Below are 14679 nucleotides of genomic sequence, written 5' to 3'. Positions count from 1 at the left end.
GTTCAGTTTGGGGTGACATATGCTATTGCTTGCAATAGCAGACTTTCTAGTTTGATTTGTTCTTGTTTGAGTAATTAAAGTATATTTTATAGATTTATTGTTTTACAAGCATATTTAACTATGTCATAGATTTTTGCTCTGTAAATGTATATTATACTATGTACATGTATATGCAATGTTGTGTTTCATGAGGTCTGTGTGAACAGACAGCAAGAACACATTTCATGAGTTGGAACATTGTTTCACCATCACTGCTTTGTTTGCATGGAATAAAAGAAGGATTTTTTTTTTTGTAGGAAAAAGAATTGTTTTTCCGTGAAGTATGGAAGATTCTAGACATGAAGAAGAAGTCTTTGCACAAACATATTGATGTGAAGCGACGATTTGCAGTTGGATTCCATGACAACGAAAGCATTGAAAAACTCAAGCTGTCCATTGCTGATGTCGTGTGCAGGCTTGATCACTGGGGTGAAGAGCTTCCACAGTCATGGGCTATGTTTGAAACATTCTTTCGGGAAAAGAAAATCCACAAGATTTTGAGTTGGGGTGAACTTCAGTCCTTCAATGTAACGTTGCCAGAGGGAATAAAGCTCCATACTATTGAAGATATGAATGCCATGCTGCAGTTCTTCCATGATATCAGAGAAATTATACACTTCAATCAACAATTTCTCAATGAAGCTATTATTCTCGATGTTCAGTGGTTTGCAGATGCATTTAAAAATGTCATAACAGATAAAAACCATGCAAAAGAAGATTTATTCGAATTTGCCTCAGAATGGGACAAATTCAATGAAACTGGAGAGTTAGATGAAACTCTCCTATCTGCTATATGGAGAATGAGCAACAATGGCTACATCGAACATAAAGATGATATCTTGCTATATATGGAGAAGCTAGGACTCATAGCTAAAATGAGTGACAAAAAGTGGTATGTCCCCTGCATGAACAAGATGCAATTTCCAGTGACCTACTTTTCATCATACCCTGCCTCCTCAATCCTTTGCTACACATTTGATGTTCTTCCTGTGGAAATTTTCCATCGCCTTGTAGCAACCTGCATGCAGATTCCTTGGGAGATTTTTTCTGATGAAGACAGAGGATGCATTTACCAGACTGCAGCTATTTTTGTGTTTCATGACCAGCACCATAATATTCTGCTTGGAATGACTCACACAGAAATTCAGTTGCAGGTGTTTGTTGTGGAGGGAGAAGTTGATGTTTCAACCTGTCATCAGATTAGAGAAAACATTAACCGTATATTACATGATCTCTCTAACACATTCCAAAAAAACTCTGAGTTCCATGTCGGGATCAAATGCAAGCCTTCTGGATTTTGTGACAGGAAAGAAAGTGCTGTCATAAAGGAATCAGAGTTTACAAGAGCAATTTTTCAGTGTCCTTCCTGTCCGGCAAACAAAAAGCATCCCATTAACACAAAAGATATCACAAAATATTGGAAACAGGTACTTCAGAATATGATCAATTTCATCAAAAATACAAATTATGCTACGCAATTTTAGAATTATGTGACTTATAATGATTTATATCATTAGAGAGTATTTTTGAAACAGACACTATTAAGGACAGACGATACGTTCCTCAAAAATATATAATTTTTTCTAAGATTTTGTCATTGAAGTACTGCTACTTTAACATGTTTACTCGCAAAAAATTGAGGTACCTTACCAGGCATTTGTGCAAGATACCAAAGGATGTTGTTTCCTGTGAAATCCTTTTGGAAAAACTTAATTTGCCAACATCACATTTTTAGTGCTTCATTTTTTAAAGACAATTAGAAACCAGTTTAGAAATCAAAAGGTAATTATTGGAAACAGGTACTTCAGAATATGATCAATTTCATCAAAAATACAAATTATGCTACGCAATTTTAGAATTATGTGACTTAGAATGATTTATGTCATTAGAGAGTATTTTTGACACCCCAGTTTCTGTTCAGTTATGGGTCTTGGGGGTTGAACCAAAGTGCTTTTAAATTTTCTTCTTGAGATTAAGAAAGGAAAAAGTTTTCAAGTGAGCATTATGGCACTTGAACCTCTTGTGTTCATGTTACAGATCAACAAATATGGTAGAAAACTAGATTAAAAAAAATCAGGATTCTATCTATGGTATGCTTAACCTTGAGAACATACCTTGAAAATGTATGATACCTCTTTAAGGTTCAAAGACAAGAGGCTTAAAGCAAAGCAGTTTTGGCCTCTCACCCCCCCCCCCCCCTTTGATAAAAGTACAAGACTAATAAGAAGAATAGCTTTGTTAGTTAGAATGATTATTAATGTCGAGCCCTGGTTACCATGACTATGCCTAGACAAGTGCATTTTATTCTTTGGAAGAGAGTTGCATTTTTGATTGAAAAATGTCTGTGTTTGTCTATCTTTCTGTATGTTGTATGCCTCTTGCTATCTGAAAACTTTTCACATTTTCAACTTATTTTTTATTGACAAATTCACCATTTCTGCAAACATCTAAGAAAAAAAAATGAGTTTTTCTGATCGAGTTTGCCCACATTCTGTCAGTCCTCAAGTTCAACTGTTTGTTAACTTTCTATATGCCCATCTAAAAACGAGATGCATTATGGTATATGGAGTTCATGTCCACCCGTCTGTCTGTTTGCTTTTTTGTGTCTGGCTCATAACTCAAACACTATGATACCTAGAATTATCAAACTGTGTCAGCTGATTAATCTTTGGTAAAAGGTGTTTATGCAGTTAGCTTAGAAGTTACGTTGGATCCTACTTGAAGGTCACTTTAACTTTTAATTACGGTGACTTTTAAAAAAAAAAAAAAAAAAAAAAAAAAAAGCTATATTTTTAGCTTTAAAGTTTAACAATCCAAACAGATGCAGAAACCACATTAAAAATGTTAAATAAAGAAAGTACACATTTTTTTTCATGATATACTTTACTAAAATCGAATAACAAATATAATGTTCCTTTGTGTCAATAAGAGAAATTCTACTTGACCCATGGGTGTAATTATCAAACAAGTGGTCTAATGGTGTTTCAAAGATTACGGTCATTTGCAATTCCACAAAGCCTATTTTTCAATTAATGGACTTTTAGAGGAAATTTTTTCATAGGAAATGAAAGCACAAAGTCTCTATATTGATGTTTAAAATTGGACATTGGGACTTGGTCATTAAATTGGTGTTTGGAAAGGCCATTTTATGAATAAAGTGAACCTAGCTCTCTGGTACTAAGTATTTAATATATTTGATATTGTATATTTTTTTTAATTTTTATATCTCAACAATCAATTTTGTCTCACATGGATGAAATTTTAACACTTGCTCGTGGGCAAATGCTGAGAAATCTATTTGTAAGCCCCTAAAGTCAAATAAAAGCTTCAAGACAATAGTGGTAATCCAGGTTTGCTAAAATATAGCCATGGTGACAGGGTGAAGCCACAATGAAATGATCAAAGTTTTACATTAGAATATATGACATAATGGAAAGATTTTATTTCAAGTGCAAAAAGGTCAAATTCATTAAAACTAATACAAGTATGCAAAACTTTTCAAGAAATGCAGATTCAAGTTAGTTCAAAATATCCCCTTCCCGCCGGGCTATGGTGGGACCCAGAATGGGGTCGAAGTTTTTCATTGGAATATAGAGTAGAAAATTATATGTCTTGTTCTTTGAACAAGAAATATTGAATAATGTTTCAAAATTTAAAAGTTGGATGTACAAAGCACGTACATTAGAAAAAGAAACATTGATAATTTAATGTAGATTTAGATATGTTCTTGAAAATTTTAAGCAATATTGTTGTTAGGTTGTCAACAATGAATTTGTCTGTGCTGATTTAATTTCATACGACAGTGTTGGATTTTGCAGTTAGTTTTAGCGTACATTAGTAATAATTAGTAATGATAAAAATTAAAACTGTTTTTAGATGTAGTAACTGAGGGGAAAACACACGCTTGTTTCATATTCAAAGACAACAGATTTGTTTTAATGGCAACAAAACAACCAATCAAAATAACATTTAAATTATGGCCGAGTTTTGAAAAAAATTCATAATCTGTTGAAGATGTGGGTAAATGACTCAATAGAAAGAAAAACCAGCTGGAAATTGCCAGACTGATATGATCTGCACTTCCTGCGAATTCTTTGAATAGAAGACAGTGTAATTGATTATTAATTTATTTCTTTTATGACATTGACTAATAATTTTGGGACCATCAGGAAATTATTGTTGTTAACCATTTTATGGCTGGTTCAAATGATTCTCATGATTCAACTATCTTGAAGATGGAACATTCTTATTTCTGTCTTTAAAAAAACAAATACAAAAAAATGTATCATATGAAAGAGTCCATTGTAAATTAAATACACACCTAAACTTGATATCCTCTCCTTTAAATACACACCTAAACTTGATATCCTCTTCTTTTTATTTATAAAACAGGATAGCCTGTCTGAGAGTGGAACCAATGAAGACACTGGTACAGATTCCTGTATGTATTACATATTAATCATTTATATCCGTATAGTACTGTACTAAACTGATTCATCAAAAGTCTTGATAAAAAAAAGAAATAAAGAAAACATACATTGCAGCAAACAAGGTGCAGGTTGGCAGATTAGCAATTTGCCATTTTGTAATGTGTGACCCAAAAGTGTAGAACTTTATAATAATCTAGCTACGTTAATAGATGAATTTTATCTTGAAAAATTGTGTATTTTAATCATCATGAAATGTACAAAATGTGAACAGTGATCCATCTCATAAATACGTCGGATCTTTATGAATTCCTTGTGAGTCCTCATCCATTCACATGTGTCCATGGATCCAAACATGAGAGTGGGGCTGACTTGGAAACTTATGGAACTTAATTAGTTGACCCTCAAGTCCAGTGCTTAGCTGCCATGTAAGACCATAAGCTTGGCTTACACATCAAATAAATATTTCATCAAAAAAGAAAATATATCATAAAACAGAGAAATAGTTTGTAAGACATGAATCAAGAATTTCGTTTTACTGTTTTTAGCTCACTTGAACTTGAGCTGAAAGCTCAAGTGAGCTTTTCTGATCACCCGTTTTCCGGCGTCCGTCCGACTGTCTGTCCGTCTGCCCGTCCGTCTGTACACTTTCAACTTCTTCTCAAGAACCACTGGGTCAATTTTAACCAAAGATTGTACATAGCACCTCCAAGGCCAAGAGGATTCTAAATTTTTAAAAAGATGTACCAAGCCCCATTCCAAGGGGAGATAATCAAGAAAAGGTAAAAAAATAGGATGGGGTCATTAAAAAAAACCTCTCAAGAACCACTGGGTCAGAATTTAAAGGTGAAATTTATGTGTAAGCTTCATTAGGTAGCGTAAATTCTAAATTATCTAAACTATAACCCCCGTGGGTAAAACATTTTTATGAAATTTATGTGAAAGTTTCATTAGGTAGCGTAAATTCTAAATTGTCTAAAGCATAACCACCGTGGGTAAAGCATGTCAAAACATGACCCCAAGTGATAAGGCACGGCTACAATAGGGAATCAAAGTTTAACATTGAAATATATGAGAAAAATCTTCTTCCCAAGAACCACTTGGCCAGGAAAGCTGAAACTTATGTGGAAGCTTTCTGAGGTAGTGTAGTTTCTAAATTGTTTAAATCATGCCCCCCTGGGGTAGGAGGGGCCACAATAGGGATTACATAGAGAGAAATCTTTAAAATACTCAGGAACAACAAAGCTATGATTAATTATGTGAATATGATGGCATTTTCCTCTCATGTGGATTCATTTTTGCTCATATCATGAATCCTGTCTATAGGGTGGGGCCTGAAAAGACCATAAACATTTTACATACAAATACAATTAAGAAAATCTGATGAATAAAAGTAGGGCCAAAGTAACTCAGGTGAGTGTTGTGGCCCATGGCCATTTTGTTTCTTAATGGCGTCAAACTTTCTAGCTCGAACGTCATCTAGCAGGTGTCCAATCGAAATCGCTACCAGAATTTATGCGACCGAATGTGTCAGTCGATGCATCCTAAAAAGAAAATAGTACTTGTAATAGATCAACTTCTTTGAAAATATTCACAATGAATAAAAGCTTGAAAATAAAATTGCACCAATTCATATATCTACGATTACTCTATTTTTTCACAAGAAAAACGTGATATTTGTTGTATAAGATGAATTAATCTTAAGAAATAGTGTGTCGAATGACATGAATAACATTTCGGCAGGATAACCGTGTAACCCAACTGGCGGTAAAATAATCAAATTACATAAACACGAATGCTAGAAACTAAAAAGATTGAATTTCAAAATCTCAACCTTATATTTTATAATCAAATTTTATCATAAAAAATAGGTTATTATAGTAACTGTATTTCTTCATTCTGCCGCATTTTGTATACCACGCCTGATCATAACTCGATAGTACTCATAACAAAGTAGAGTCGTGGTGGTTGTTTACTTGCACTAAAACAATTCTTAGACATAGACAATTAGAATAATTATATATTAATTCATTAAATTCTTCATAGTTCTTCAACTGACTGAAAAGAGATGAATTTGATATTCAGCATGAACATGTTTGTTGGTGTCTAGTCAATTCAAACCCTGCTCTGTTCGGACCATATCATAATGCCCCAGACTGTGATTGTGACATTTTGTTTAAAACTAAAAATTTTCGTTAGTCACCTGAGTCGCTCAGTTGACCTATTCATGCTATTGTTATCTTCAAGTTAAAAAAAAAGAAGATCTTTTGAAATTGTTTTTCATGTTCGACGCTTAAGTAAAGCCTTTCAGGCTTTTGATTTTAAATGTGCATGCACAAAAACAATTGAAGAAAATTAGACCATTGATTGTAGCTAAATACAGGTAATTAGGTACAAACTTTTCCTTTTTACAATGCAACATGTAGACTGATAGGAGTTGTACATGTTCTTTCTATAAATTCATAAACAAACAATAATTTCTAGGTTTATCCTAAAAACAGGTTTTCTATAGACCAAAGAAAAACACATGTTCTTTGTGTTCAAATCAACTCTAAATGAGTATGACTAAGGCCATAAAAACAAAAATAGCCATCTAGAATGTTTCCAAATATCAAGAAGCAAGCTGTGTTGTGTTAGTTTGTTCATTGTATAAAGTTTAAATAATTTTTTTTTTTTATTTTTCATTTAGTTATTAGTTTTGGCCTAAACGTATTTTCATGAAGTTTGCTGGTAGATTGTTATTGACTTCTTTACTTCATTGAGAAAAAAATCTCCCTTTTCTGATCTAACATCTGAGGTAAAAGTACTATAACATACTGAACTTGAAAAATAAGAAACTTTAAATGCATCATTTTTTGGAAAAAAATGAAGGGCGTCAGATTAGCTAGAATTCATTTCCAGTTGCCCTGCCCCCTTCAACTCGACCCCTATCTCCATTATACTCGGATTGTTATTCTAATCAAGCCTAGATTTTAGCCTAAAACCCTATAGTTCTTTTTCTGAATTGGGTCATACTGAGTTCTTTAAACTAACTGCATCAGCCCAGTGCTGAAACAAATATATATAAAACTCATAGTTTAATATTATGCAATATTCTTTTTATATGGTCTTCAGCTCAACATTTAGATATATCGATGACATATTATCAAAAAAACAATAGTAATTCCATTTATATGTCGACCCTATATATCCCAGTGAACTTGATATAAGATACCACATACTTTATGTTTCATGTTATCATATTTTACTAGAAAAAGACGTAAATGGTAATTTACAGCAAACCTTTATAATAAACGAGATGACTTCAATTTTTTCCATCGTCAACGTCCCTTATTTATGTAGCGAAATACCCTTGTCACCTGTATATGCTGTTAATATCTCCTAGTGGATTCAATATGCAAGAGCATGCTGCACAAACGAACAATTTCTAAAGTGAGGCAAGCAATTGGAAACAAGTTGATGCATGAAGGATCTTAACAGTCTTGGTTAAAGTCATCATTTCGCAAGTTCTATGGTCGATACAATGACCTTGTCAGCAAATTAAATACAATCTTATCATTTAGTCGAATGCTGACTGATGTTTTTCATCCTAATTGTTAGGCAATTATTTAAACACTGAATTGTCTACAGATTCTTTCGTTCGCCCGATCATGACAATGAGCACACGGCAGGTGTGACCGATCGACAGGGGATGCTTACTCATCCATGGCACCTGATCCCACCTCTGTTATTTTTACGAAATCCGTGTTTGCTCTGCTCCAAATTTGTGTTGTTTCAATGGACTTTTGGGATTTATTACTCTTCTTTATCTTCATATTACATAATACATATATATATATATATATATATATATATATATATATATATATATATATATATATATATATATATCGTAATATTTGTGTTTAAATATATACGAAGATTTGAATCCAGTCCTCCATTTATGCATTTTAACTCACTTAAATGCATTATGTCTGGTAATTTTCTTTTTTTTTTTAAGACATGGATATAAAGGAAAATTTTGAAAATGCAAGGTAATAATAATCTGACCTTTACTTTGTAATGTCCTATGTTTCAGCTGTTGAATTGGTTCTTAATGCTGCTTCAAGAAAAATCCGAGGTATTCCCATCAGTATTTTTGAGTGTCTACTTGAAGTCAATGTGGATATCACTCCCACTCTCAGTTTTGAGGAGAAAGTATTTAGAATCTTGTACCAATGGAAATCCAAGAATGCACACATTGATCACTTGAGAGAATTAGAGAGCATTCTACAGAGAGAAGGTCAAGGACAAGCTGCTGAATACGTTAGAACATTTGATATTAAGGACTTTGCTTGCAGTGGTGTTGCTTGCCCAGATCAGAATGTTTCAACAACAGAATTCAAAACATTGTCCGAATATCTCCCAAAAGACTACACTCATTTTGTCCGATTTTTAGGGCTTCCTCAAAGATATATCGAACAAATGGAAGCAGATGGTTTGAAGATACAGGATAAAATATATAAATCACTTTCAAAGATACAGGAGGAATGTCATTACATGCTTAGCCGACAGAAGGTTTGCAATGCATTGACATTTATAGACAGAAATGATGTGATAGTTGAACTTGGATGGACATCACGCAAACGAAAAAGGGATGACTGATCGGGAAACAATAAGTGTATTTTGGATTCTTAAAGCTGTGTATGTTACAGTCTTGTCATTGAAAATAAAATCAACATGGACAATTTTTATGCATAAGCTTGTACAATAGCATCCTATTACTGTAAACCAACTTTTATTCGCGTGCGAGAAATATCCGCGAGTTTTGAGACCTACTTTAACTCGCGAATATTAATCGCCACGAACCATTTATTTTGCTTTGTATTTGTAGAGAATGTTTCCTCAGTCGCGAAAATTAATTGTCGCGGATTGATTTTAAATGGACTAATCGCGAATAAGAGATGAAGCGAATAATAGTTGGTTTACAGAATTTGTTTGTTTAAAGAAAACTGTCCATATTTGAGAAAGGTTTCAAACTTACTGTAAACTGGGGTATCATTCATTTCTTGTGCGGTCATGACCTGTAATTTTTATGATTTTTGTTGTATTTTGAGTTGTTCTTAGTGCATGAAAGGTGAAAACATGTGAAATAGTTACACATGACATGACAATTTGTATATACATTCGTTACTGCAAATTTAGTCACTTAATTACTAGTGATATTTAAAAAAAATCAGATATGTCTAATCCTCAAAAAGATAAGCTTTGTTTCAATAGCAAATGTAAATAACACACTTATATATGTACGTTATCTACCTAAAATGATCATGTTACATCGTAAACATTTATCGTACGTATATTTTGTTGGTTTATTTGTCTGTTGATACTGGTATGCTATATATTTATTCTTCTGAGATTTGTTGGTACTTTAATTTTATTTTATATAATGAAAAATGCACTTCGACAGCATGTTATGGGGGATTATTATTAACTTTACTTGAACAAGAAAGACTTGTTTAATTTCTCACTTATTGATTTGTCATATATCTTGAAAAACACACATTTTTTTATGCTATATCAAATTAATTTGTCTCTTTGTCCACTTATATTTACCTTTTTAACCAGTTTATTTAGCCCGTGGTAAACAATTCTTATCTTGTAGACTTATTCGATGATTTAAATGAAACTTTTTCAGTAATTGTTAGAATAATCATCGAAAAAGTCCTTAAGATAAGATCTTTTCATCATAAATGTGAAAAACGATAATTAGGATCATTGCCAAGGCATGAAGGTTTGATACATGGGCTTTTCCTCTAGTGTAAAATAGTGATTGAGAGTGATCTCCCTTGTGAAACCAATAAAACGTATGTTAGAGAGGTAAACAAAAGCACGTGTGCTTCCTTCAAAGGGTAGAATCACCTATACAGCAAGAAAAAAAAGCAGAAATGGCTTTGTTGTACATTGTTTTCAGAGGACAAAAAGTAAAATAATTATCTTTATAAAGCATGAATTTGATAAAATAATCTTGATGACCTCGAGTGTGAAGACCCTCTTTTATAAGTAAAAATCTGCAAGATAAATTATAGGGAAAAGAGTACTTATTATTTTCCCATAGAACTCTATACAAACCTTATGTCCTCTGAAAACGTTACAAATTCAACTTCATCGTACAAATCCTTGGCATTGTTTGAAACTTTATCATAACCGCTCATATAATTTTAAGCCTGAAAGAAATATATGGTCCTATGGCGTTCATATGTCAAAATTCCAATTGTTTACAAATTACAGTGGTCTGCAGTAAATGGCACTCTGCATTAAGTATCAAACCCTAGAATCTCTCCTAATATTTATATATTTTCCGTTATATTATATCATTTTCTTCTTTACTTCAAACATTAATATTTTAACTTTAAAATGAAAATATTTACGTATCTAAATTCATCCAGTCGGCTAAAGCCTACCTATTCAGTACCACATACTATTTGCCATAACAAACAAAGCCACATGTACATCCGGGGATTTGGTAGTCTCATTTCTATACTTACATAAAAAACTATCCCAGACTTAGGCAAATTTTGTAATTTTCAGAGACCTTATACCTACCAATGTATATGCATGATATTTGAGGCCTGTCACTTCACTGTGACAATCTTAATTAATGGCGCCTCTTCGCTGCAAGTAGTGTTTCACGGAATGAATAACTTTCATTCCTGTGATCCGACCTGGATGTAGTTGTGATTGTAATGAATAAAATATTTATACAATTGCATAGTTTTGTTTTTTTTGTGTTAATTAAATGATATAAAGTCACATTTGTCTCAATTTTTTTTTTCACAACGGTGGATTTTAACCAGAATTTGAGAAAATCTTCAAAATTAAAAAAAAATCATAGCTAATTAAGGAAATTTGAAAGGATTCAGAATTTTTTATGCTTATGAAAAGTAAATAATTTTTGACTGACAACATTCTCCCCACATCCTCTCTCGGTAGGGACATTTCAATATCCAAGTCTTTATATCAATGATTAGCCTGCTTTGACTGACGTTTATAGTCAAGTATGATTGATGTTAAAGGACATGAAAAGTGAGATACTAGCAATTTGTCTTTTTGATTTTTGTACTTTGATAACGTTTATAAGGGTCTGACCTTGAAATTACTACCATTCATTCATTCATTCATACTGCAGTATCTGGATCTCCTGTAAAGAATTTAATATCTATAAAAAAATGTGTAAATATTTCTGAATTGGAAGAGACCGTATCCCTATATAGCCCAACTACTAATTTCATTCATAATATCCTTACTTTTTTTTTTTTTTTTTTTTTTTTTTTTTACATTATTTCCTTTCTTAATAAAAAAAAAAACAATAAGTTATGCTTTAGCAATAAAATTAGTTCTGATCTAACGACTTCTAGAAAAAATTACGTAAGAGCTAAGTTTGTTGAAATTTGAAAGGATTGGTACATCTAAAAGCCGGTACACACGATGAGATTTGTAAAATAATGCAAGTATTATTATACTTTTGTATTACAAGCTTAAGACTTTCTTTTATGTACGCTATACATATCTTACAAGATTTTAAATAGACCTAAGGTATTTCCACGTGTTTTCCTCCGAAACATTTCTCTCTCTCCCAAATAATAAAAATAATAAAAAGATAAAATAAATTAAAATGGTAAGGAAATTCTAGGTAAGACTAGTACTGTGGAAACAGTGGCGAAACATGTTTGATGCACATATAATGCATCCCTATATGAGCTTCAAAGAGAAAACTCAAGCAGTCAGAAAAACTTCTTTGGAATGGATAATGTTTAAAAGCAGCATTTGAGGATGTTTTACAATTACATGTTGTTACTCCTTTGACCTCCTTACCATAAAACAATAAGTTTTTTTGTATCTTTACTGCTAAACTTGACCATTATTTTCCTTTTTATTTTTTTAGTAATAATAAAAATAGGATTTCCCCCAATGTGATTACCTTTGATTGGTTGAAAGTGAAAGGTGAGTTAAGACTTGTATTACAATGTAAGAAAAAGAGCATTGCTCTATTCTTAATATAGTTTTACACATGCATAAGATTCGAAAAAATCTTATGATATACTGTATTAAGAGTGTATACATGGAAAGTTTTGTATTAAAATACAAATCGTACCGTGTATACCGGGCTTAAAACACTGCTTTGAAATGAGAACTTATCAGGCCAAGTTTGAATAATGTTTGTTTGCTCTCTCTCGATTTAGGATGAAAAAAATTGGGTCGGTAGGTAGGTAAGAATTTTTTTCTCAGAAAATTTCAATTTCATGCTAAGTTTTTAAAATCTATTTTCAAGAATACATAAAAAAAATAATTGCTTCCTTGAGATTAAAAAAAGTCGGGTCATTTTAAGCCAGTCGGTCGGTAGAGGGCAACCGATTTTTTGTAAAGGTGGCCTCACCATAACATTTGTAACATTTTCTGCTTTCAGCATATTTTTACTGTCTGTATCAGAGGTTTTGGATCTCTCCAAACTTTAGGTATTAAATAGTAGAGGTGTGGAACTTCTCAGAGAGGATACCGAATTTCGCCAATTAATTCCCCAATTTAATTCTAATAAATAATGTGATTTAAAATTATCTTTTCTATTCATATCTATTCTCATATCAACAATCGACATTACTACGAAAACGCTATGTGAAATTCCGTATACTGCCCAAGATATGCTGAAATGAATTCCAAAATTGACATTTTTCTTAACTCGAAATTACGCAAAATTGTAAATTAATTGCTTCATTAGCATTTCAACATCAAAATCGGGTAACCTATCTGAGACGTCCCACAAGTTTACTTTTCTATACCCCTAGCTTGAGAGTCGGAAGAAAGCGGTTTAATGGTCTTTGTTTGCATTTTTAATATCGACTTCTGATGAATAAACCAGGTGTGTATATTACGTAGTCATAATGGCAACAAGAGGCGCAACGCTCACATGAGTAACTTTGGCTTTGCTGTTTTTCACTTGATTTCCCCCCTTGTAGTACTTACTGTGGCCCTGTCCTACCCCCAGGAGTCATGATTTGAACAATTTAGAATCTACACTACCCCAGGATGCTTCTACATAAGTTTCAGCTTTTCTGTCCCAGTGGTTCTTTAGAAGAAGATTTTTAAAGATCTTTACCACATATTTTAATGTAAAAATTGGATTCCCTGTTGTGGCTCCGCCCTACCCCCGGGGGTCATGATTTGAACAATTTAGAATCTTCACTACACCAGGATTCTTCCACTTAAGTTTCAGCTTTTCAGACGCAGTGGTTCTTGAGAAAAAGATTTTTAAAAAGATTTTTTTCAACATATTTCAATGTAAAACTTGGATTCCCCATTGTGCCCCCCCCCATCCCTGGGGTCATGATTTTAACAATTTAGAGTCTACACTACCCCATGATGCTTCCACATAAGTTTTACGCTTTCTGGTCCAGTGGTTCTTGAGAATAAGATTTTTAAAGATTTTTTTTACATATTTCAATGTAAAACTTGGATTCCCTATTGTGGTCCCGCCCTACCCCTGGGGTCATGATTTGAACAATTTAGAATCTACACTATCCAAGGATGCTTCCACTTACATGTAAGTTTCAGCTTTTCTGGCTCAGTGGTTCTTTAGAAGAAGATTTTTAAAGATTTTTACTACATATTTCAATGTAAAACTTGGATTCCCCATTGTGCCCCTCCCCCCCAGTGGTTCTTGAGAAGAAGATTTTTAAAGATTTTTTCTACATATTTCAATTTTAAACTTGATTCCCTACTGTGGCCTCGCCCTACCCCCGGGGTCATGATTGGAACAATTTGGAATTTACACTACCCCAGGATGCTTCCACTTAAGTTTCAGCTTTTCTGGCCCAGTGGTTCTTGAGATGAAGATTTTTAATGACCCCACCCTATTTTTTTCTTTTCTTGATTATCTCCCCTTGGAAGGGGGCTTGGCGCTTCATTTTAACAATTTCAATTCCCCTTTACCCAAGGATGCTTTGTATTAAGTTTGGTTGAAATTGGCCCAGTGGTTCTTGAGAAGAAGTTGAAAATGGGAAAAGTTTACAGACGGACGGACAGCTAGACTGACGGATGGACGGCGGACAACGGGTGATCAGAAAAGCTCACTTGAGCTTTCCGCTCAGGTGAGCTAAGAAGGACTTAGTCTATACTATATATTCTCACCGTTAATGAAATATTTGAGATCTATGTTTGGAAAAGAGAAATGTTTGAT

The 14679-nt window shown here is 33.1% G+C and overlaps 1 protein-coding gene across 1 annotated transcript in view; it reads left to right on the top strand.

The window, feature by feature from the left end:
- The window catches only part of LOC133201886 (uncharacterized), a 38928-nt gene extending 27670 nt beyond the window's left edge, over positions 1-11258 (top strand). Inside the window, exons 7-9 of the mRNA XM_061337679.1 lie at positions 297-1466; positions 4432-4480; positions 8545-11258. Of these exons, the coding sequence (XP_061193663.1) occupies positions 297-1466; positions 4432-4480; positions 8545-9110 (1785 nt within the window). The 3' untranslated portion in view covers positions 9111-11258. The remainder of the gene's footprint in view (positions 1-296; positions 1467-4431; positions 4481-8544) is intronic.
- The last annotated feature ends 3421 nt before the right edge of the window (positions 11259-14679 follow it).

This window comes from Saccostrea echinata, unplaced genomic scaffold (genome assembly GCF_033153115.1).
Source record: "Saccostrea echinata isolate AGI-Se365-2 ecotype Australia unplaced genomic scaffold, CSIRO_AGI_Sech_v1 ptg000046l, whole genome shotgun sequence".
Classification (NCBI taxonomy): Eukaryota; Metazoa; Mollusca; class Bivalvia; order Ostreida; family Ostreidae; genus Saccostrea; species Saccostrea echinata.
The sequence above is the reverse complement of the archived record's forward strand: the minus strand, read 5'-3'. Positions and strand labels throughout refer to the sequence as shown.